Here is a 25,652-nt window from a genome sequence, read left to right on the forward strand (position 1 = left end):
GAGGGCAGGGTACGAGAAGGAATATATGTATAGTTAGACTGAAATCTCAAGAGTTAAGGCAAGAGTAATGTTAGAGACAGTGGCACAGTGAGTCAGGAGCAAAAGAGGTGAGGGATATGACCTGCAAGTCTGTTCTGTAGATTTGAAATTAGGAGCAGTGGGTGATATGATCTGACCAAAATAAGGGAGATCTTAGCATTGATATAATTGGAATATCACATTGCAGAATTCACCAGGAATATTTTAATGTGAATTTCCCAAAGAAAGGATATAAATATTTATTTGTATATTTTCATCCTATCATTCATTTACTGAGCATCTATTATGAACCAGGCAAAACAAACCAAACCAAGTCATTTTCCTTCTGGAGCCTAAATGCTAGGGCGCCTGGGTGGCTCAGTCGGTTGAGCATCCAACTTCTGCTCAGGTCATGATCTCACAGCTCATGAGTTCGAGTCCCATGTTGGGCTCTGTGCTGACAGCTCAGAGCCTGGAGCCTGCTTTGGATTCTGTGTCTTCTTCTCTCTCTGCCCCTCCCCCATTTACACTCTCTCTCTCTCTCTCTCTCTCTCAAAAATAAATAGACATTAAAAAAAAATTAAATGCTAGTAGAAAAACTTACCCTTGAGAGCACTGATATTTCAGTAGCCTCTATTAGGTGGTTAAAGAAGGCAGAAAATTAGTGAATGATGGTCAGATGAATACACATCTGGTGTTTAAGGGTTTTCATGTCAATATGGCACTGTAAAATACTGAGCTGCAGTTTGTAGTCACTAGTTATAAACACAAATTGTGTAGCTCTACCCCACTGGAAGTTAGTCAGAAGTGCTTTATCTTTTCTCTCAATCTATTCTCTTTCCTTTCTCTCTTTTTATAGACTAGAAAGAAATCCAGTCAATGGATTCTCATATTTTAATGTCTTTGTCGAATACATTTTAAAATAACAGAATAGAAAAATAATTTGAACTAGTGCCAAAATCTATTACATACTTGATTCAGTGAATCATGAAGTTACAGTAACAACTCTGGAGCAAGATTATATAGTGTAAGAATTATAAACACTTGTTTATATTTTTGAAACAGTAAAATGAGATTCACTTCAAATGTTTGATGCCTTGATTCAACTACCCTGTAAGTTATGTGAGCAATTTGGGACCACAAGGTGAGACAGAACCCCTGGCAGCACGGAAGGGGCTGGTCAAACAAGAGGGAGAAATGTTTTTGACGTTTATAATTTTCTCATTTGCGTAATTCCTTTGAAGATGTTAGTGGCCAACACTTTTGAGAAAATGGAGTGTGTTCTAATGCATGGAGGAGTGCTATGTGATTTTATCAGATTCTACACATTAAAACTTTAATTACTGCATAAGAGAGAGGAAGGTTTTCATAGTATTTTGTTGACAAGCTTTCCTATCTGGAAGAATTTCAAGCCTGAGCTAATGTGGTAGTTAAATTTTGATGTGAGCCAAGAAAACTGAAGTTTCTGAGGATGTAAGTTAAAAAAGCAAAAAACAAAAAATACCTCATCCTGTAATTTTGATGGACACATCTGTTGAGCTGACAAAGGGTTCAATCCCACGACCCTGGGATCATGACCTGAGCCAAAATCAAGAGTCAGATGCTCAACTGATTGAGCCACCCAGGTGCCCCATCATTTCTGTCCTAATTTAAATCTTCATTTCCATCTATGTGTGTGTGTGTGTGTGTGTGTGTGTGTGTCTGTGTGTGCACGTGTGTATGTATGTTTTTTCTATGTAAGTAGAGGCAAAAAAGGGGAATGATACTTAGGAACCAAAATAAAAAAGAGTTGGTAACTGGCCATCTACCAATGATTAATTGAATTATGAAATGGGGACAAAGCAAGAGAACATAGAAACTCCATAGCTATGTATTTTATTTTAAGGGAGGAATGCTTACCTGACGTACTATTTTCCAAAGTCCAGGCAAAAAAAAAATGTATATTTTTGTATATATATATACATATGTGTACATATGTGTGTGTGTATATATATATATATATATATATATATATATGGGGAGAGAGAGAGAGAGAGAGAGAGATCTGTCTATATCTTTCTACATATATATCCATAAAAATGAAAAATTCCTTGGTTCTCAAAAGTAGAGAATCCACAAAGTGGTGTTCCTGATACGCTTTTGTCTTTTTTCTTTTCCTTGAGTAATGAGGTGGTCTCATTAAGCCTGTGGAGTTAGTTCTTCACATAGTTCAGTTACTCATTTTAAACTAATTTTTTTTTCAGGTAGAGAAAAGGGGAGCTTAATTATAGGACTTGTGGAGTCTTTTCAATAGAATTAAAGTTTTGCAAGTGACAGTGCTGCTATTGGTTATTATTATAAAAATAACCTTAACTTTATGATCAGGTTATGATTTCTCTACCTTCTGCCTCACTTTTCAGGAAGGATATCTGCAAATAATGTGAACAAAATTTATATTTTGGCTGCACGTTAAGGCAGAGAGATTTTCTTTGGATAAGTACTCTTTCTACTAACAAATCAGAATGCACTTAACTGCCTAAAACACACCTGAGTTTTTGAATACCAAAACTGAATGAAAAAAATAAAAAAAAATAGGAAAGTAAAAAGAGCCAACTGTAAAATATCATACTTCATAAGCTGAGATGATCAGCTGGAGAATGTTTCCAGAGTCCTTCTGAAGTAGCCCTACCGTAGCTCCAGGAATGAGTTTTGCATAATTCTGTAAACAAAAAAGAATAAATCAATCTGTTCACTGTGATCAAGAAACACTACCTGTGGGTTTCAACCTGCTGGTTGAGATCACTTCTATTTAACTGGCCAGGGGAAACAGGATCCTGGTGATAAATGAGTGTTTCTCCTGAAACTGTAGTCCTGCCTGATGCTGCTTCCTGCATGCAAGTGGGAACTAGACTGCCATTGGGGATATCAAGTGTCTGTGGTTGCCTTCGTCTAGAGCTGTGATTTATGTCACAACTGGAGTCAAGTCTCAAATAATAATAGCACTTATATACCATCTTCCATTTGCAGAACATCCTTTGTCCAAAATATTACGAGCATACTACCAGGAGTTTTCTTCTCTTTTTGTAATGTTATGGAAACTTTCTCTGCCATCAGGTGCTCTCCAAGTCATTCAGCCCAAGGGTCTTAATTGTCAATTGTTTGGTGGAGAAAAGGAGTGAGTTATGTGGATGCTTGTTGTTAACCCCCTTTCCTAGCAGTAACGAGCACTTTTTTAGGGATGTCACCATGGTGCTGGGGTTGACCGGAACTGAGTCCCCACTCATCATGACTGACTCAGTCAAAACCTATCTCTAAACCATCTGCATTCTGCACTTACATCCTTCTCTGAGATGTCATTCCCACCTGAGGAGAACTCACAACATTAGTTTATTCAGACTCTAATATCAATCATGACCAGGGAAATGAGGCATTGCAAGGAAGGGAATTTTCCAGACTGCTGAAAATTACCCCTCCCTTAAGTTTTATGTTTTAATACTTATTTTCAAATGAAAAGTTTCCTGAAGTGTATGGTGCACATATCTGTCTTCCTAAGAAAGATTCCCAAGCACACCTGGACTTTTTTCTTGAAGAAACAGCCGTACTTATCAATATGAGTTATAGGTCTATAATCAAAGACTTCTAAAATCCATGGATAGATCACACTCATACCAAGTGGACCCCAACTGCTATGCTTTTTGCTTCTTTTATTTGTTTTTAAATAGTTTCTATCTTCTCCTTGTTAAGCTGTAAGGTATCACTCACCTACCAATTTTCTCATTTATTCATTTACTGTTGCATTCAACAACGTCTATTAAGCAGGCTTAATATGCTGTGCTATGTCAGGAAGAGACAATCACTCTTTTTGTCAGCTGTGGTCTTCTGAGTTGCTGTGTGTTGTGAAATCAGATGACTGAATTTATTAAAAGTGTATGTAGAAATAGAAAGTAAGTTTTGACTGAAGGATTTAGGGCACCTCCTCTTTGTTCAAACATAATGCTATTCTGTCTTATTCCAAAGAAGATTTAAGTAGCTTAAAACATGTACAAAAATAAGTGAAAATTAGTAATAATTATTGATTATAATCGTGATACTATATCAATGGATCAGATCGAGGCGAGCCAAGGGGAGGAACAAATGAAGCAGGGGTGACTTTAGTACACCAACATGTTCTAGGAGGTACTTGCTAGAGGTGGGTACCTGGTTTAAGTTCAGGGTTTCTACACCTCCAGGATGGAAAAATGGATGCTGCTTTTAATTGGTGGGTTCTGTAATATTCCACTTCTTTCCATGTTCTTGATTGTGTTTAAGTTTGAAGTTGATGGAAATCTGAATTCTTAAAAGTGACAGTTGTGATTCTGCCTTGACCCTGAGTTTTATTATCAAAGGGGTCATGGACAGTAAACCAGGGAGGAACATTCCTCCTATTACCCAGTGCCCCACGTCACTGCCTATTGAAGGTGGGCCCCACTCTGTTTCCCTGAGTCAGGTAGAACTTGTCAAATATGAGAAAGGCACCGGTTCATTGACTTACCTTTTCAAATAAACACATGTCAAAAGGGCTGTGAAGCATGAGACCTGTGGTTAACAGCGAATACCTAAATAGGAACTTGAATTTCACTCAAGTGGAGCTGGAATGTGTGTAAATTTGACTGGTCCCAAAAGAGAAGGCAAAGGAAAACTTTAAAGCTTGACAAAGAAAGGTTTAGATCTTTTCAAAAAAGAATTTCAAGGCTCTTAGCTTTGCATACAACTGCTAGCCTTGAAAAATGTCCTGGTTTCTCCAAGGCCAAGGTATAAAGGGTACTGTCCACAAGCACTAGTTCAAGTGGCCTCTAGATTTGGGGTTAATTCTTGGTTAACACAGCCAAATCCATCTACTTCCCAAAGCATAATTATGATCCTGCATGTGGTATGACGTTTGGTGTTTGGCTATTAGGACAAGTGGTTTAACATTAATTGCATTTGCTGATTGCTACCAGAGTGAGGGTATAAAGGAGTTGGCAGCTAGAGGCAGCACCCTGTGATAACACTGACAATTGTGTAGAGGAAAACTAGTAATTAATTTCTGGATGCTGATTCCTCCCAAAAGCATTGCAAATAATTAACTAAAAACATGGACAATTTGGCTTCCTGATCTAACACTGTAAAAAATTATACTTTAAATCTTGTAGTATTATGATTACTGTAAATATCGTGTGTCAAACGTCTTTCTTTCATTAAAGCCCTAAAGTGCTATTATAAATTGTTCTTATTAAACATGTTTAATGTTAGAAAAAGGATGATTTTGCATGCCTGGATGTGATAAATTATAGCGCTGTGACTGTAAAGGATAACTCTTGGATATAAGAAATGGTGAACTCTAAAAACACGATGTTTCATGAGCTAATTAGAAATGCCAGCTTCTTGGGCTTGAATTTCTTGGGCTTCAATTCCCTGTTATCTGCCCATGGGTTATCCTAATTATGGACTTTCTCCCTCTCCCACCACCATGCCACCCAGGAGTTCCTGAGGTTGCTTTTCTCATTCATGTTTGCAAAGTTGGCTTTTTCTGATTGCCTTAGTTTTCCTAACTTCCTTCATCAAACCCTATTTATTTGCTCACTGTGCCCCCACAGTGATTTCTTATTTGTCCCATGGTCTGTTTTTGCTCCTTAGAAATCTCCAGCTTGTCAAGGATGGAGGCTAAGAAGTGGATAGGGGGTGATTTAGTGGGCAGGCAACAAAAGATACAGAGGAAAATTCTTAAATTCACACATGTGCACCTGGGCTCCTCTCGGGGAGTGTCTCCAAGGTCAGTGCTTCTCAGTGTCTGGCTGCTAGAACCAGCTGTCCCATGCATACCCCTACACACCTGCCACCCCAGCTATCCATGGTCAGACTACTGGTTGGCTCTTTCTTCAAAGACACTCAGACTAAGGACCTTGGCAGATACTTGGCTGCCTTTGGTGCTAGAAGGGACATTACTGATGTGATCTTCATTCTTGCGTTGACTGACCTTCCTGCTGGGTTCACTCATCTCCAGGTTTAGGTTCTGGGACATAGTTTAGTATTAACTGTATCCTAGTGGACATCTTGATTGGGTTTCTGCCTTGGATGATTACTCTCCTGGACCCTTCTGTCCTACTACTGTGACATTCCTGCTGTGGTCTCAAAGATTCTTCACCACCTGAGACTCATAAGCCACCATTTTATATAGACCACACTACTCATGCCCCTCATCAGAGGTAGGAAGCTAGACTTGCCATATATCTGCTAGCAGCATTTTAATAAAAAATCTGTAAGACCAAATTCTTCTCTCTTTAGGCTCTATGCTTGCTTAACTCTTTCTGTGAAGCCTCATTGATATGGAGGGACTTTATGCTCAGCACTGATCGTTTTCAATATTATATTATTAATCAACATCAGTATTTATGGCCTTAAATGATACTTACTGAATGTTTTTTGTTTGCTAAAATACATTTAGTAAAAGTTTGGCTTATATAGATTGAGAACCTATGATGTTATAGAATGTGTCCACAAATATTTTCTCTAATATCTCACTGTATATACATAGTCATTACCTAGTATATCTTCAATTAGTAGCTTCTATTCATCCATTTTCTCTCTCAGAAAATTTAACGGCAGTATAACACACATGTACAGCATACGAGTAATAAGTATACAATTCAATGGGTATTTTAAATGTAAACAAGCAGGTGTAACCACCCCAAGATCAAGAGGTAGAGAGTAATCAGCCCCCTGAATCCTCCCTTGCACTGCTTCTCAGTCATTCCCCTCCCTTAGAAGCCTAACTACTATTCTGACTTTTATTACTATAGAAGTCAGGAGAGATATCTTCATTGCCTTAAGGGTAACAAAAATGTCTTAAGTAGGACACAAAAGCACTATCTATAAAAAGGAAAAGATTGATAAATAGGACTTAAACTTAAGAATTTCCACTGTGAAAAGATGCCTTTACGAGAGTAAAAGGGAGTCACTGAGTGGGAGAAAATACATGTAATACATGCATCTGATCTGGCACCAGAATATCCAAACAACTCCTACACATCCACAAGGAAAAGACGTTTGGAAAAAAAAAAATGGATATGCAAGTGGCCGAAGAGTACGGCAAATTCTTCACCATCATTAATCATTAGAGAAACAGAAATTGAAATCAAAAAGAGATGCCAGCGTGCGTCTGCTAGGAGGGCTACGATTTAAAAAACTGATGATGCTCTCAACTACTTGCCGGGGGAGTCTACACTGGTACAACTACTTGGCAGAACTGGCAGTAGCTGCTAATGCTGAACATGAGCTCATCCAATGACCCAGCCATTCCACTCCTGGGTGTAACCACCAACAGAGATGAACCCGCAACGTATGACTGCTCTGAGACAAACAAATGCACAGAGAGGCATTCATTCTTACTGTCAAGAGGGTGCTTCTGGTCATCAAGATGTCACTTAAATTGGAGAAAGTACAGATAATTCTTGAAGGGTCTCAGATCATTCAGGGATTTGGCCACAAGGGGGAATCAGTTCTTACCCAGATTCTTTCGACCTGGGGACAGACCCAGGGGAGGTGTAGACTGGCAAACTCCCCAGCACTCACAGCATGGTCTGTCTCTTCTGAATCTCCCTCCATCCCCAGGCACTGGTCTCAGGACCAGGTCTTCATGAGCCGCATTCACCAATTCTGGGAGCCACACAATGGGACAGAGAGGTCCTCACATGCCCCCGACTTCCCTGTGCACCTCCTGCCTTTTGACACCTGCATCCTCAGAAACCCAAGGCTCCTAGAACATCTGCTGTGGGGACTCTGGGACAGCCTTGGGAGAGTGACAGGAATGGATGAGGAAGGGACCACCTTGCTCTCTAGCGGAAGCAAAAAGAAATGAAGAAAAAGTTGTGGTTGTAATCACTTTCAAATGGAAAGGCTACATCTTGAAAAAATGTAGCAAGTAGCAAAAGCATAGAAGCAAAAAAAAAATTTTTTTTTTTTTTGTCCTGGGGGACTGTATTGTGCTGTTTATCTGGTCAAAAGAAAACAGCTCTTTGCTGATGATGCCTTGCTTTTGTTGAGCACTGTGCTTCTTCCAAGTTGGGGGGAGTGGGGGCCGGTAAGGGTTTGCTGAAATAAGTCCTTCTTCTGAAGGCAATCAGAAGGCTTTCTTCCCGTGAGGTCTTTCATTCTTGTGGGGTTTTATACTGCTGGTTCTCATGTTCATTATCGGTAAATGCAGGGCTCCCGGTATTATGCAAAAGTTTACCCCCAGGCTTGACTGTGTTTCTAGGACACCCAAGATTCCAAAAAGAATATGTAATTGTTTCTGGCACAAGGTAGCCTGAATGTCTGTCTCTGGGTTGCATGATATCTGCTTTGCCTTCAGGCTTTCAATTGTCAGCATTCCACAGGCAGGCAGGCAGCAAAGGGAGTGTGCTAATTAGATCAGGTGCTTGATCTTGAAGTCTGCACCAGCAATGACTAGGTAGTCGCTTCGGAACTTTTGAGCACTACCTGTCTTTCTTCCAGTCTGCCCTGGAATGTAATTATCTTGTCAGCCAAGAAGCAGCAGCACACAGCTGAACAAGTGCTCGGCAGCAGTGACAGAGTGATAAGGGAAGACGAATGGACCCACCGTGCATGACTGTTCTGAGACAAACAAATGCACAGAGAGGCATTGGAGAATGGAGACTTAGAGAACAAAGAGGCTACACCGAGTATTTGTTGCTGAGGATACTTCACATGGTCCCTTAATAAGATTACCCTGCATTTTGAGAGGGATTGTAGACCTTTGTTGGCAAATGCAAGTCCCAAAGCTTTAGAAAGCTCTTTTAAAATGGGCAGCTGTGTTGGCTTCAGTAGCAGCTTATGTGCTTTGCAGACCAACCGGCAGGTAATAAAACATTGAAAGATGACTAGTAGGAACACGAGGAAGGGGACCAAAAAATAGAAAGCAGGTGTAGATACAAGGGCTGCTAAAGAGGTATCAGCAGCCCTTGCTGCTAGAAGGGTGTTGGGTGGACCAGTAGCAGCAGCAGCATCTGGAAGCATCTGGAGAAATGCAAAATCTCACTTTAATTTTTTGAGGACCCTCCATTTGGTTTTCCATAGTGGCTGAAGCAATTTACGCTTCCACCAACAGTGCGGGAGGATTCTCTTTGCTCCACATCCTTGCCAACACTTGTCAGTTCTTATCTGTTTGATGATAGCCATTGTGAAAGGTGTGAGGTGATATCTCATTGTGGTTTTGATTTGCATTTTTCTGATGATTAGTGGTGTTGTGTATCCTTTCCTGTGCCTATTGGTCATCTGCCTATCTTCTCTGGAAAAATGTCTATTCAAGTCCTCTGCCCATTTTTGAAAAAGTGTTTATGTTTATTTTTTGTTTGTTTTGCTATTAAATTCTTTACATATTGTATACTCTTGTATGAATTCTTCATATATTTTGGATATTAACTATCGGATATATCTATTGGATATATCTATTACATATATCCAATGTAACTATTGGATATTAATTATTTGGATGTATCACCTCACACTTTGTAGAATGGCTATCATCAAAAAGACAAGAACTAACAAGTGTTGGTGAGGAGACATATATAGATATAGATATAGATATAGATATAGATATAGATATAGATATACATATATATATATATATACACATACATACATATATATATGATGGAATATTACTTGGCCATAAAAAAAAATCTTGCCATTTGCAGCAATATGGATGGACCTTGAGAGCATTATGCTAAGTGAAATAAGTTAAGCAAAGAAAGACAAATACCATATGATTTGATCAAATAAAAATAAAACAAAACAAACAAAAATGCCAAGCTGATAGATTCAGAGAACACATTGGTAGTTGCAAGAGAAGAGAAGGGATGGTGGGGGAATGAAATGGGTAAGGGGAGTCAAAAAGTACAAACTTCCAGTTATAAAATAAATATTTCATGGGGAAGTAATGCACAGCATGACAACTATGGTTAATAATACTATATTGCATGTTTTGGAAACTGCTAACACAGTAAATCTTGAAAGTTCTCATCACAAGAAAAAAATTTTGAAATTATGTATGGTGATGGATGTTAACTAAATTTATCTTAGTGATCATTTTGCAATGTATACAAATATTGAAATATACAACTGAAACTAATGTAATGTTCCAAATCAATTATATCTCAATTAAAAAAAATTTTTTTTTAAGTTTTTATTTATTTTTGAGAAAGAGAGAGACAGACCATGAGCAGGTGAGGGGCAGAGAGAGAGGGAGACACAGAATCTGAGGCAGACTCCAGGCTCTGAGCTGTCAGCACAGAGCCAGATGCGAGGCTTGAACTCAGGGACTGTGAGATCATGACCTGAGCCGAAGTCAGATGCTCAACCAACTGAGCCACCCAGGTGCCCCAATTATATCTCAAATTTTTTTTAAAAAAGAAGAAATGCAAAACCTCAGACCCCATCCTAGACCTGAATCAGAGTTGGTATTTGTTTGTTTGTTTGTTCTTTGAGACAGAGAGAGAGAGAGAAAGAGAGCACGCACGCAGGGGAGGGGCAGAGAGACAGGGAGAGTAAGAATCCCGAGCAGGCTCCATGCTGTCAGCATGGAGCCTGATGTAGGGCTAGACCTCAAGAACTGTGAGATCATGTCCTGAGCTGAAACCAAGAAATTGGATGCTTAACCAACTGAGCCACCCAGGCGCCCCAGAGTTGGTGTTTTAATAAGCTCCCTGAGTGATTGGACACACCAGAGGAACTTAAAAACAAAACAAAACACTAATGCCTGGGCCTCAGCCTTAGAGATACTGAATTAATCAGATCAGGGTGTGGCCTGGGTACTGGGTTTTTTAGAAAGCTCCCTGTGTGATTTTAATGAACATCAATGTTTAAGAATGGCAGATATAGAATAGTCTGTCTATACCATTCCTGTTGTCAAGCAGATGCTTCCAGGAAGGGCTATGGTAATTTGGAAAATAAAGTTTTTATTTATTTAGTTAGTTAGTTAGTTAGTTGGTTAGTTGTTATGTTTTTAAACCTGTACACCCATAATTTGTAAGGGATCCTCAGTTGGTCATACACCTGTGACATCCATTCTCTACTCAAGAACAAAAGTGGTGTTTTTGAATGCCTGATGCCCATGGAATAATAACATGCTTACTTCCCTAGGCCTTCAAGACTGAAGTATCTAGTGTTAGCCTATGTTATCTACTCCATCCTCTTCTATCCTAGCTCATATCAGTCTGACTAGCCTTTCTTCCGTTTCTCGAACAAATTGAGTGCTGGGTCCTTTGCTGCCTCAGGGCCTTTGCACATGCCTTCTCCTCTTGAAAACTCCTCAACCTTTTGGTTGCTGCTTTATAATCACCTTTTTTTTTTTAATTTTTTTTTCAACGTTTATTTATTTTTGGGACAGAGAGAGACAGAGCATGAACGGGGGAGGGGCAGAGAGAGAGGGAGACACAGAATCGGAAACAGGCTCCAGGCTCCGAGCCGTCAGCCCAGAGCCTGACGCGGGGCTCGAACTCACGGACCGCGAGATCGTGACCTGGCTGAAGTCAGACGCTTAACCGACTGCGCCACCCAGGCGCCCCTATAATCACCTTTTGAAAGGGGTCTTCCCTGAAGATCCTATAGAAGTAAAGTCTCACCCTCTCCTCTTTCATTTTTCTCCATTGCTACACACTACTCTTTTCCATTTTTTAGTAATATTTTCAAAATTTTAGTCCCAAATATTGCACTGGAACATACTAATACTAACAAAATTATATATTACTTATTTGTAATTCAAATTGGATGCCCTGTATTTTTATGTGCTAAATCTGGCAATCTTACAGAAAAAGTATGTGAATTTCTGAATAAATAAATAAAGTGTACCCAAACTGTTCAGGCTCAATAAAATGTTCTACTTCGAGAATTTTCTGTTTATTTATTGAAGATTCAATACCATAAAGGCAACAAAATATTAAACTAGGTTATGATTAATAGTAACCCCTTTGTAGCATGTTTTTGGCTCTTTCAGGTAATTAAGCATAATATTAAAATGCATAACCCTCCCAAACTTCTCTGTGTCCAGGGACTGTCAGTTTAACTTATCCATTGTGCCTTGATGCCCTATGTAATCTGTAAAAGGCTATGGTGGAGAATGCTTGGTTGTGGCTACACACCTGTGTGGTGATCCGTGTCAAAGGGAGCTTCCTTTAAGCATTGCTGGAATTTGGGCCAGCTGCACAGACATGGACGGAGTGGCCAACTGTAAGCATAGGAAAGGTTTCAGGGGATAAATGTGTAGCTGAGTTTAGTGAGAGTCCCTGAATTCTGTAAGGCTCTGAGAAAGCATAGAGTAGAGCAACTGCATAGCTTTAAGCACTTTGTGGTATGGAGAGGCACCTTTGAAGAAACTGAATTTGTTCACAGATATTGGAGTCCTCACCCAAAGGGCACTTTCAAGGGATAAGAAAAGGGATACTGGAAATAATTTGTTGGTCCTTGTTAAGGCCATCACATGAATGCATAAAAAAGTAACTAAGTATCATTTGAATATGTAAACAACGTAACCTTGTAGTTAATGTAAAAATATAGTAATTGTGGATGTTCTGGGGCTGCTGGTGGGAGGGGAGCAGGTTTGTTTTTATTTTAAAGCAGACACCCTCTATGTATGGCAACCACAGATTTGGAATGTTTTAGAAGACGTTGATTTCATCTAATGTGATTCTTGTCAATAAAAGTGATTGTTTGACATATAACTAAAAGCAATTTAATTTTCATGCCTTTATAAGGCTATAAATGTACAAACTCATTCAAAAAATCTGAACCTACTTAATATGTACCGTATGATGCCAATTATGTTAAAATATGTAAAGGAATGCAAAAAAAGAGAAGACTTATTTTAAAATGTCAAGAATGGTTAGCTGTGTCTGAATGGTGAGTTTATGAGTGATCTTTATTTTCTGCTTTGTGCTTTTCTGGATGCACCTCCCCCACCTCTTTGGGTCAAATAACATGTATTAATTTTGTCGTCAGAAAAAGAGTAATTTAAAGTACGTGGTGGGTTTTGTTTGTTTGTTTGGTTGGTTGGTTTTGGCCATACTCCCACACTGTTGGTAGGAGAGTAGCTGATACGGCCACTTTGGAAAGCTCGGACACACCCGGGAGAGTTGAAGATGCCATTTCTTGTGACCCCGAGACTTCAATTCTAGACACGCATCCTCCATAGAGAACACATGTACAAGCATGAGCATGGGTGTGACATTTGCCATGCTTTACCAACTGGGCGTGATCCATGCTCCCAGCTACAGAATGAACACACTACAGGTTGTACCCTCGATGGATTGTCCATGGCAGTGGAACAGAGTACAGTAGAGTTATATGCATCTCTGCAGACAAGCCTCAAAAACGTAACATTGAGCACCACAATATGAATGTACTTAATGTCACAGAACTGCGTATTTAAACATGGTTAGAATGGCAAATTTAGCTTAGGTGTGTTTTACCCTCACAACCCATCCCCAAACATAACATGGAGTCAAAAAGAAAATTGTCAAAGTAATACGTACAGCATGAAGTTAAACTTGTAAGCCAAGATTATGTAATTGTTTATGGATCCATATATATTTTAATGGTACAAAAAATAAACATGAGAATGATAAACACTAAGTTCAGGGCATTGGTTACTTCTATGGAGGAAAAGAGGGGAGTGGCATCAGAGTTGCACAGGTATACAGCAGGCAACTGTATCTAGAATGTCTTACGTCTTTAAAAAATCTGAAGCAAATATGGCGGCAAAATGTTAAGATTTGAGAAGGCTGGACAGTAGATGCGTGGGTGTCATTATATGACTATATTTTTCTGTGTACTTGAACTGTATCATCATAAAAACCTACAGTCTTTGTTAGACCACGTGTCCCCTTTGTCTCTTAGGCTGGAACTGCAGATGGTGATTCCCATAGACAGTAGCTGCTGTTTAAAGGATGTGTTGACCAATGGCATGATGCTCCCTGACTGTGTGGCCTGTTTTTACCACTCAGAATCCAACAGTCTCTCTTTTTTTCAAGTCCACCCATTTTTAAATTGCTCTATTTGTCTAAATTAACAGCAACAGTAAAGGGCCCTAGATGAAGTGTGCACTGATTTTAAAGGACTCTGCCATTTTTAAGAATTCCACCTATTCATCTGTTCATCTGTCAGGCAGCTCGGCTCCACCCTTAGGCTCTCTGCTTTTACAGCTCAGTGACTTTCAAAGTTGGTGACTTTGTTTAAAAGGCGGCTTCTTTGGTGGTCTAGTAGTTAGGGACTGGCATGTCCTTTCACTATAGCAGCCCTTTAGTGTCCTTATAGTGTCCTTATAGTGTCACTATAGCAGCCCTATAGCAGTCCTTATAGTGTCCTTTCACTGTATAGCAGTATACAGTGTTACTTAACTCAGTGATTGAGGCTATAGATTCAAAATGCCTTGGTTCGAATCCCAGCCTACACAGGCAACTTGCTTTATTTTGAGTTCTTTTATTATTTACTTTAATTTATTTGGTCCAATTTTTATTTTTTTATTCTATTTGGGTTTATTTGGGGTCCATAAAATGGAGATTAAATGATAAAATGAGTTAAAATATTTAACCCCAAGCTGCCACCTAATACACCCTCAGCAAACCTTCCCTATGATTCTCATAGTCATAGTTACAGAACATCTTGGCTCTCAGTTTTCCACCACTATAAAGTGAAGGTCTTAGCTCAACACTATCATACTGTTAGTATCAAAGCTAGTTTTATGATGGCTAATTAGTTTACTGCCCATTCTAACAAAGATGGTGAGTAGAAAAAAGTGAAAACATTGACAGACATGCAAACTCTGACCCCTCATCAAAACTGTGCCTTGGATAGGGGCACTTGTACCCCAATGTTTATAGCAGCACTTTCAACAATAGCCAAATTGTGGAAAGAGCCTAAATGTCCATCAACTGATGAATGGCTAAATAAATTGTGGTTTATGTACACAATAGAATACTACATGGCAATGAGAAAGAATGAAATATGGCCTTTTGTAGCAACATGGGTGGAGCTGGATAGTATTATGCTAAGTGAAATAAGCCATACAGAGAAAAACAGATACCATATGGTTTCATTCTTATGTGGATCCCGAGAAACTTAACAGAAACCCATGGGGGAGGGGAAGGAAAAAAAAAAAAAAAGAGGTTAGAGTGGGAGACAGCCAAAGCATAAGAGACTCTTAAAAACTGAGAACAAACTGAGGGTTGATGTGGGGCTGGGAGGGAGGGGAGGATGGGTGATGGGTATTGAAGAGGGCATCTTTTGGGATGAGCACTGGGTGTTGTATGGAAACCAATTTGACAATAAATTTCATATATTAAAAAAAAAAACAAAGAAACCTTTGCCTTGGGGTGCCTTTCCAGAACATAACCTCTAAAATGCCCTCATCCTGTTCTTTAGGCAAATTATTGGTCTACAAGTCTACTAATTCTCTGTGAGACTTCTTAAGGTAGGCACTGTGTCTTATCCTTCTCTGTACTCACAAATGAAGGGAGGTTCTAATGAAATGTTTGATGAGTGAATGAATGAATGAATGCATGCATGCATTCAATAGCATCTTGGTTCTTATTGATATGCTAGATATCCTGGGTGTTGTGTAAATCTTGAAATATTTAAGCCTTGTATTGAAATTCCATTTTGTATTCGTTCATGGGCTGGCCCAATAGCACATCTCATTAAAACCCTACTTTAAATCTGAATCTTCTCTTTCCTATTTTTTTTTTTTTACCTTTGTGTTTATTTACTGGATTATGAGTCTTTGAGTTCTTTAGAAGAAAAGTACTATGTGTAAACTAAGGGTAACTACTGATGACTTTTCATGGTTATAATTTATTAATTAGTCTGGAAAATGCTTCTAACAACTTTGTGCTGATAATCTGAGGACATGAGTTTTATTTCCAAATCTTCCCTCTCTAAGAGCTATTTTTATTAATGAGGAAAGTATAGGCTGGCTCTCCTCAGTCTTATTCCCAGATATCATCAATTGAAGAGAAATAAAAATCCTTTTCCATTACACTTGAATTAAGAGCAATTTGTTAACTGTATGGGGATTTCTCATAATTCAGAAGTTCTCTTTTTATTCCTAGATGATTTTATATTCACTAAAAGCATAAATTTGGAATACTTCATTACAAGATGGGGTTGATAGGATAAAGAACAATTTTTTTCATACATGCTTAAAAATTAGCTATATTATGGCTAGCTGAACTTTGTGCATAGATCATTGGAATTCATGGTGATTTTTCCCTTCTTCAGGTTCAGAGTCATTGACTACTAAGGCTGGAGGTCATCCAGTTCAGTCCTTTTATTTTGTCAAAACTGAGGCAAGAGAAAAAGGGATTTTCATCAGAGCAAAATCGTTTTGATCTTTTCCAATAGTGAACATTATAAAACAAAACAATAATAGAACAGGATATCACAGAGCAAAAGGGCTCAATTTTTGCTTTATCTCCCTCTTTAATTCTCTGCCTCCTTTCAACTCTCTTGCTGCAGTGAAAAGCTCAAAAGATAAGCAAAAAAGGAAAGAAGGGGTGATATAAAAACTGGGTTATTGATCTTAAAAAATTGAAACTTGCGTATGATGGGTATATTCACAAGCCACACAAGCTCTTAGCATGTTGTGGCTATACTTTATGCTGGTTCTTAGATAACAATGACCAGCAAATAGGGGTAACTGCTCAGCGGTTTTCCTTTTGTGGCTTAGCGAGAAGGCTCTTGAACTTATCCAACAGGTTGGTCCCAGGAGTGATGGCAGTGTTCCTTTCCCCTGGTGCCATCTGGGTCCAAGGGCGAAGAGATGGCTGCAAATGACTGTAGCTCTGGTCAGGCACCACATGCTCTTATACATGGGTTCCCTCAACTTCCACAGGTATTTGTCACACAAAATTCCAAATTACTATTTAGAAACTTTGACCCAAATTGACTAAAGATGAAAATCTATTGTGTATCGAGAAATAGCCTAAACAGAAAGATGAGCAAAACCCACCATTCTCCTCAAAGAGGTGATAATTGAGGGCTTTTCACTTCCAGAGGGAAGGGCCCTTTTGTGGTATTAAAACCTGCATGGGTGGGGCTCTTGGGTGGCTCAGTCCCTTAAGCAGCAGACTTCTGCTCAGGTCCTATCTCACAGTTCCTGGGTTCCAGCCCTGTTTCATGCTCTGTGCGAATGGCTCAGAGACTGGAGCCTGCTTCAGATTCTTTGTCTCCCTCTCTCTCTTCCTCTCTCCTGCTTGGACTCTGTCTCTCTCAAAAAACAAACAAACAAGCAAACAAACAAAACCCTGCATGGGTGTCCTGTCCCTATACTTTAGATATATCACTCTGTCCTATTAACAATAGGGACATCAATCAGCAGTCATAAATGTTAGCAACTAAACTGGACGTGTCTATTACTAATACGTCTTGTTTGCTTTCTAATGTTTCAACATTTCATTGTAAATACTAGGTTATATATTAATTATCATTATCGACTTAACAAAACTCATCTTTTCCAGCCAGATGTGAACATTTTGAAAGATTAGAATATCTTAAAGTCTTGTAAATAATTCCAGGTGATTAATAACATGATTTGACAATGTAGTTAAGAATGCTAATTTAATTGCTTTTTATATCAATATCTCACTAGGAAGGAGAGACTAGTCAAATTAGACAATTGGGCTTTAGTAGCCTGATACTATCTTAATGTAAATTAAGAGTAAACATTTGAAAACAATAGAGGAGCTAAAAAAATTTTTTTTAAGCTTGGGTAATTGAATCCTGATTCAAAATGGTATTTACCACTAGAATGTAATATGCTACCTACTGCTCAGTCTATTATCTATCATCTTTTGAACCCTATAATTGGACAAACAGGCAACTATTCATAATAATAAGTTTGTTCAAAATCATCCTTTTGCTGGAGTCTGGGGTGCACTCTGCAGTCATATTGAACTGAAGGCAAAACTGCTTACTTTATCCTTTCCATTGTTTGTTCTTCTTTGTTACCACAAAGCACAGCAACGCTGCACATCTGGACCATCCGGAGCATCTTCCCAAAATTACAAAACAAAACCTATAATTTTTTTCCTGCATTCCATGAATGGGCAACATAAATCATATTTGCTACAAGATGGGCCACCATTGAATCGGAGCCATCCTGTGCCCAGAGTGTATGCACATAGCTATGCTTAACAGAGAACTGGGGTACGCAAATTGCCTTTTGGAATTTCCATTAGATCTAACCACGTATTTATCCTATCACTGGTTTTATTTTTCAGTGATTCTTTAGTAGTTATATCCCTTCTATCACAGCTGTCCAAACATCAGGTTGTGCAGGGCTCCACCTCACATTGGGCTCCTTCTAAGAGATTTAAATGGAAAGGCAACACAAGCCATTATTGGTTTATTTTCAGTTTTCATTATCAATAAAACAAGAGATCAGCATTTTCATGCTGTGTGAAGCCTTCAGGGAAGTGCAATGTCGCTGTCATTATTTTTAGGCCAGACTGCCGCCTGCCCCGACTAATGCAGATGGGATGATGAATCCATCAAAATAGAGATAAAATGATGAAAGAAAGCATCAGAGTCGGAGAGTGGGCTTCTGCCCTGGTCTGCTGCATGGCTCCCTGACAATGTCCCTTTGAATTTAGTGGAGCCTGGATGGTAAAGACCACAGATCATGACAGAACATAAATTCGCCTCATAATGAGATTAGGAGGCAGGCAAAATAAATGTCCTGCTGTTAAATGAGAGCCAGGCTCTAATCTGGTGTTTTCCTTGGAAATGATCATTTCCTTTGCAACAGGGGAACCGTCGGCCCAACTAACTTAAATCTGACAGATTCTGTTTTGCCACGTGGTTATTTTTCATCTTCTTCTGTCTTTTGGTAGCAGTTTTGAGGAGGCGTGTAAATGAGTTGTGAGTCTTAAAGACTATTACCGAAGTGAGTTATGGACGACTATGTTCATGATCATCAGTTGTATTTCTCTGACTCGCCTTTTAAGAAAAGTTCTGTGCAACTCCCCTTCCCCCTTCTAAACAGGACCAGGCTGTGGAGGAGGTGTTGTGACCCCCAGGGTCCTCTCGCTCTACCCTTAAGGATCAAAGGCAGAATAGACTCACTATTGTATTTGGGGTACTTTTTTTTTTTAATCTTAACCGCAACTCTACTACTTAAAACCACTGGAAACAAGTATCACATACTAAAGAGCCTTAAAAAAATGCCCAGATCAGGTGAACCCACATGGTCTCTGAGTAGAACAAAGGCCTTGAGTATGCAGCTTGATTGCAAAGCATTTTTTTGGTTTTCAGCAGAAGGCAATCTCACCTGGAGTACAATACCCTCCTCTCATTAAAAATGCAAGATAGGATCTCCTCCTGGATCCTTTCTATAGAACCTGATGCAAGTTCATGGGCTGCACTGTCCTTAGCAGTGAGTGGCATTTAATCAAAGCCTTCTGTGAAATAATGTCAGAGTTTCCCAAGCCCTGTAAAGTCACCAAGAGAGTTAAGAGGTCCTTTAAAAAGGAATGGGAGATTGGACTCTGAACTTAGGAGTATTTAAAGCGTCTGCATAGAAGAAGGCACAGACAATTTAATGTACACCTAGTTTCTCTACATTTTCTCAGGTCCAGGCTAGAGATTCCTTACTTCTCTGTGAAACTGCCCAATAGGAATAAGTCATTTGCTAGCATCTTGATACATGGTATTCTGACATATTGTTTTTTAGGCTGGAATAAACCCACAGAAATCTTTTGTGTTTACATATGCATTTTACAGTGTATGCAGTGGTTTACAAAGACTAGTGCATCTAATGAAACAGTTTCCTTTCTGCGTCTGGTGTTTCCATCCAAACACTTAAACTGCAAACCCAGCTACTGTGAGGGAGAAAATATATTTGTGGCCCAATTTAACAAGCTTTTCTCTTTTACCTTTCTTACTTCTCAATGGTTTGAATTGTATCGCTACTTGTATATTTTCTATGCCTTGATTTGTAGATGTCTGAAAGTTTCAAGTCAATTCTGCTCCCTTGCTCTGTTAACTCCCTCCTTGTCACATGAAACAGTCCAAGGGAAAACAGACTTTCTGTTAAGTAGGTGCTCCCATATTCCCTGGTGCTCTCTTACAACTCACCTTGTCATTCCTTAATTCTTTCTTCCCTGCCCCACCAGATCTCTCCCCCACTCTCCACGGCACCCCTGGATTTGTAATTTAAATTGCAAACAGTAACTTTACCAAGTGTCCAGCATATCTGTCACATGTTAATGATTTTCTGATAACAACCCATGCATTGAACTCTGAGTTCATGCTAAAGTTCCACGTCCAATACTTTCCCTGAAGGAATTCCCCAAATTATGTTTGCTTACCTCATATAAATGAACTTGTTCTTGGGTTACAGCAAAGATTAATAACACGTTATTTTGCACCAGTTTATCAATGAGTTGTCCAATTGTTGGATATTCCTAAAATTGACATATAGATTTTAAATGTCATCTTAACACAAGAGTGTAAAATAAAGAAGGGAGTATTTCTTTCAAAGATATCATACTGAGTTTGGCATTTCAGTTTGGTTCTAAGTAAACAAATACACAATTAGCATCAGTCACTCAATTGGTTTAATAATTGTTTCCTAAATCTTGCAAATCGAATTAATTCCAGAGAGTCAGTGCCTGGCAATGTGGTATATTATGCTCAGTCACTCCTAAGGAGAGCACTTGGAATTTACTTAAAGAATTATAGTGTGTCATATTTTCAAGGGTAGAGACACGGTTCTTCTAAGCGCTGCTTGCCAACAGGCTCAAGCTGTAGAGAATGTTAGAGCTGGGGGAGGAGCGGTAGACATGACGGATGTGACTGCGGTGACTCAGGTAGCTCGGACACTCCTACTGGAATTGGATGAGGCGGGAGGAAGGGACAGCCTGCTGAGAAATGACACACTAGGGTTCCTACGTCCATCTGATTTGAGACGTTCCTGCACCAGTTTTGGATTTGGTTTTACTGATTTTTTGATGTCACTAATCAATTTTAGGGGATCCTGCGACATTTTTACAGGACAACTAAAAGCACATTGTATTTCTTTTTCATTGACACATTCATGCCCAAGTGATACGAGCTCTTTAAAAAACCAGAAAGGCATAAATGATCAAATTTGAACATGGCCTCTACTTTCCAAGGTTCAAAAACGTGCAGCACACTTGGCTGTTGTACGAATCCAAACGTGGATAATGTACAAACAGGAAACTCAAATGAAAGAGTAGCCTGCAAACAGTGAGGCTAAGATGATGTTGATCATGAAGGCAGCCAAAGCAGAGCAACACTGACAAGTAAGCCCTCTCGTACACTGATGTGTTGTGTTCACATATTCTCAGCACTCTGGGACTAATTCTGCCTGATATCTTCTTTAGGCACAAGATTCAAATTCCAGGAAAACTACAGTTTTGTCTAAAATACTCTGGTAAATGATCCAGCTGCGTATCTGGCTGTGTAAAATGGGCTTGCCATCCGATTTGGATTTTTATTAGTAGATATCCAGATAACATAAATCTTCCGGGGTCTGACATTTTCAGTGTCCCCTGCTTTTCAATAGCCCAAACACCAAAAATCCCTGACCTTCAAGCCTAAATTCCTCCATCGCTGGGCCTTCCTATCTCCACATTCTCACACTTTCTACTGATGTGCATGTTTTGCAAGGATCACACTGTGAAGCCCTTCATAGATGGGCAAATGTGGTTTTCTATTTGGCCTAAATCAGTTGGTTTAATTTCCACAGTTATATTGTAAGTTCCTCAAGGCCAGGGGCCGTGTCCTATTATTCTGTGGCCCTTGGAGCCTGACTCAGCACTGAGTACACAGGAAGTGTTCAAAGGACCCAGGGAACTATGCTGTAGGCAGACATGGAAATAATCCACAACTTCTGTGCATTTGCACCAACTCACTGAGCAAAAGTAAACTGAACTTTTATTAGATGGGAAGGTCATACCAAGCAACAAGTAGTGCTTGCTTCTAAGATCCTGTTTTTTCAGAGATGTCTATTAATGGGGCATTTGAATAATTGCAAGAAAAAGTAATAAAAAAGAGATCCATGCCTCACAGTTTCTTGGCCCTCAAAGGCTAAAACACAAAAATGTGGCTACTCTCATGGATATTATAATGTGGAAAGGCAACTTACATCATAAAAAAATATATAAGTTTGAGGACTACTATGGGTCAATAGGGGGAAACACTCACGTTGAAATTTAGAAATTTAAGTCAAGGAATAGTAGCAGGTAATTTATGAATCATTTGGTTTTTTTTAAACTAATATATATTATATATATTATAAATATAATATATTTTATCTCATTGAATAATAAATAAATATTATATATTTATATAATATATATTATCTCATTGAATTCTTTTTTTCAGGAATAGTTTTTCCAATCTGATATTAGAATTCTAGGTTCTTTCCCTCTCTCTCTCTCTCTCTCTCTCCCTCTCCCTTATATATATTTCTATAGCACTGCCATTTTAAGAAGTCACTTGAATTCTCTGTACCATATTTTCCCAAGTGTTAAGTAGGGATAATGTGATTTTCCCAGGTTGCTGCTTCATAATTCAATTTTATTTCATACATAGTCAACACCCATTTTGTTCCAGGCACTGTGCTGTCAGGAAATAGAGATAATACACCAGTCCTGGCCCCGAGGAACACATATTAAAGACTGACAAATATGAGCAAACACATTTGTGCATGGAGATGGGTAAGGAGACATCTACGTACTAAGAGTGAGGGGAAGGATGATCATTTCGGGGCCAGCAGAGGGCAAAGAGCACTCTCTGGGAGCAGTCATAATTAAGTCGGGTTTTAAAAGATAATTAAGAGTCTCTCAGCAACCTATGAGGGAAGAGCATTCCAGACAGAGGGAAGAACATGTCCTTGAGAGCCTCATGGTCCAAACAAGGAAAGCAGTTAGATACATAGGGTTCTGGTGAGGATCAAATATGATCATATATGTCAAAGAGCTCTGAAAATTTTACCTTGTTTTACAAAAGTCAAGAGCTTTTTTTTCTTTGAATGTTACCAGCATTTTTTAAATCACAAAAATAAGCCAAATGTGAATAAGCACCAGCCAAGCAGTACTTGACTAGTTGTTCCCCATGGAACATTATGGTGCACAAAAGCATGGCATTATTTAGGGGGCATGACTCTGGGACCACCATTCACTGAAATTCCTAGGTGATTGTTATTTTGGCCTAAGACCCCCTTTCTGGGGCTGTCGTTGAGAGCAGACCCAGACTTCTCACATATCCCCACCATCCACCTGTGCTCCTGTCGGAAGCTCTAAGGGCAATTTGTTAATCTCAAATCAGAAAATGTATGGTTTGCACCAAATGTGGGTTATTCTGCTGGGTACTGCAGCAATTGTTGCTTCATTTGCCTACTTGAAGCCCTGAAAACAGTGAAGAATGCAGGTTACACACCAAAACAGTTGACATGGAGTATTCATTTTTGTTGTCCAAGTGACAGAGCCCATCGTTAGGAATGACGATGCCTGCCAGTTTGCTGTCCATTCCAAAATGAGAATCAGCATCACTCACAAAGACCAGGAGATGGAGGGAGTCATTCCGCCAGCCAATTTTTTCCTACAGTGAGAAAGAAATATTTGGGTTGTACGGGATAGAGGCAGGCATTTATTGAGAGTGGATCAATTATGATTGGACACATTAAGATCATAAAAACTATAATCCTAATCCATCTATTTTGGCCCTTTTCATCTCTTATGAGTTGATACTATTAATGAATTAAAAATATGAAACTCTATGGCATTTGATTTTTCTTGGATAACACTTTTCGATGATTTATGCTTCAGAAAAAACAGTTCCACTATAATCACTATCCAGTTGATCTTGACTTTTATATAGTTAATTATTTTTACTGTCCAGCTTTCAATTTACCAGAAAAATGAGGAGAGGGAATGAGGGAGGTCATAGATCATTCCAAACCCAAGTCTAAGCAAAACTAGTAAGAATGCAATACACAGTGGACTTAAAGTATGCCTGTTTTATTAAAATGTCACCCAACGTTTAGGCACATTTTTCTTTTTCTACTGATACCATCCAAAAATTATAAATGTAACACAAATAAAAGAATTTTTTTTCAAAATCAATCCCCAGCATACGGCTTTTTAAGATGATTTGTTGTCTGTTTCTTAGCAGAGCTCCCCCCTTTAATTGATATTATTCCAGGAACTAGTGGGACAAAAGCTCATACTGGCAGCACCATCCCACCTGGCCCCTTTTCCCTTTTTCCCTTAATACCTTGGCTCCTCCACCTTCCAGAACCTTCAGCCCTGTTTCTTGGTATTTTCCAGGAAGAGCTGTCATCTGGACAGCGGAATCATTCCCTTGGATACCTGTCTGATTGTCAAGGAGGGGCAATGCCCCTGCATTGCTGTAGGGACAGTGTAGCTGGTACTTATTTTGTTGGCTCAAAACAATAGATATCTAATCTTATGTAGAACTTTATACTGATTAGGGCATTTTTATTTTTCATTAATTTCTGCCTGTGATTTTTATTTTTACCATGGTTTATTCAAGAACAAATCTGATCTTGATCTTTGAAAATTGATCATACCTCACTATTGTTTTAACCAGTTTTTCCCAACACTACTATAATTTTATTAGATTATTTGAATATCAGGCGTAAAGAAAGTGTCCATTTCAACATTAATAAATTACAAATTTTTGGAAATTTTTTGTTTTAAGAAACACAGAAATATGGCAGTTAAGGGAAAGATGGCTAAGCTTTTCAGAATAGATTTGCTAATAAGAGATGCAATTTAGGTTACCCCTCAGCATACCTTACACACAGCAGCTTGCATAATTGCATCAAATCCACCTTCTGGTGTATCAATATTAGCAGAAATTTTCTGATTCTTCACAATTTCATTGAATCTTTCAGCATCATTTGTTAATGGCAGAATGTGCTTGAATCCAAATGTAGGTAAGCAGAAGTATGGAATACTACTGCAAAAGTAAGATGTGAAAATGTTCTTGATGAAATATGATACAGCACACAATTAATGGATCTAGCAGCCTAGCAACTTCATCTTATATCAAGATGAATTTTCCTCAAGTACCTGACTCTGAAACTTGATTATGAATTTCCCCGTTAAGGTTGTTCATGATCTCCCACCTACCCCTTCCAAACTGACCCTATTAGCTCGCACTTAGAGCTTACTGTGTATTTTACTCTGATTCAAGCTCAGATAACAGATAATCAGGTCAGACTCCCCACTCGTGTGTGTGTGTGTGTGTGTGTATGTGTGTGTGTGTGTGTAATCACTACCTTCCAGTGCTTCTCAACCAAAATCTACCATTAAGCTTCGTGATGACAACAATTCCTTTGTATTCTGCTAGCTTAAGCTATTATCAAGTATGAGTCACCCTATAGCAAGACTGAGACATACCTGTCTTCTTTCTTCTCTGCTCCTTCCTGTACTCCCAACCCTACCTGCCAAGGGCCCAAAAGTCAGCGCAGGACTCTTGGTTCTCTAGCTTGATTCTGTTATGACTGAACAGATTGTTGCGTACCTGGCTAGGAATAAGACTACCACTTAAAATAGTTGACACATGGGAGAAATGCCATGTTAAGAGGAGATCTG

At 39.0% G+C, this 25,652-nt stretch overlaps 1 protein-coding gene across 1 annotated transcript in view; it reads right to left on the reverse strand.

The window, feature by feature from the left end:
* The window catches only part of ITGB6 (integrin subunit beta 6), a 79,767-nt gene that overhangs the window by 37,602 nt on the left and 16,513 nt on the right, over positions 1 to 25,652 (reverse strand). The window contains exons 6-9 of the mRNA XM_043576867.1: positions 24,849 to 25,014; positions 23,470 to 23,631; positions 20,373 to 20,468; positions 2,627 to 2,716 (exon numbers count right to left, since the gene is read on the reverse strand). Of these exons, the coding sequence (XP_043432802.1) occupies positions 2,627 to 2,716; positions 20,373 to 20,468; positions 23,470 to 23,631; positions 24,849 to 25,014 (514 nt within the window). The remainder of the gene's footprint in view (positions 1 to 2,626; positions 2,717 to 20,372; positions 20,469 to 23,469; positions 23,632 to 24,848; positions 25,015 to 25,652) is intronic.

The sequence above is a fragment of the Prionailurus bengalensis genome, chromosome C1 (assembly GCF_016509475.1).
Source record: "Prionailurus bengalensis isolate Pbe53 chromosome C1, Fcat_Pben_1.1_paternal_pri, whole genome shotgun sequence".
Taxonomy (NCBI): domain Eukaryota; kingdom Metazoa; phylum Chordata; class Mammalia; order Carnivora; family Felidae; genus Prionailurus; species Prionailurus bengalensis.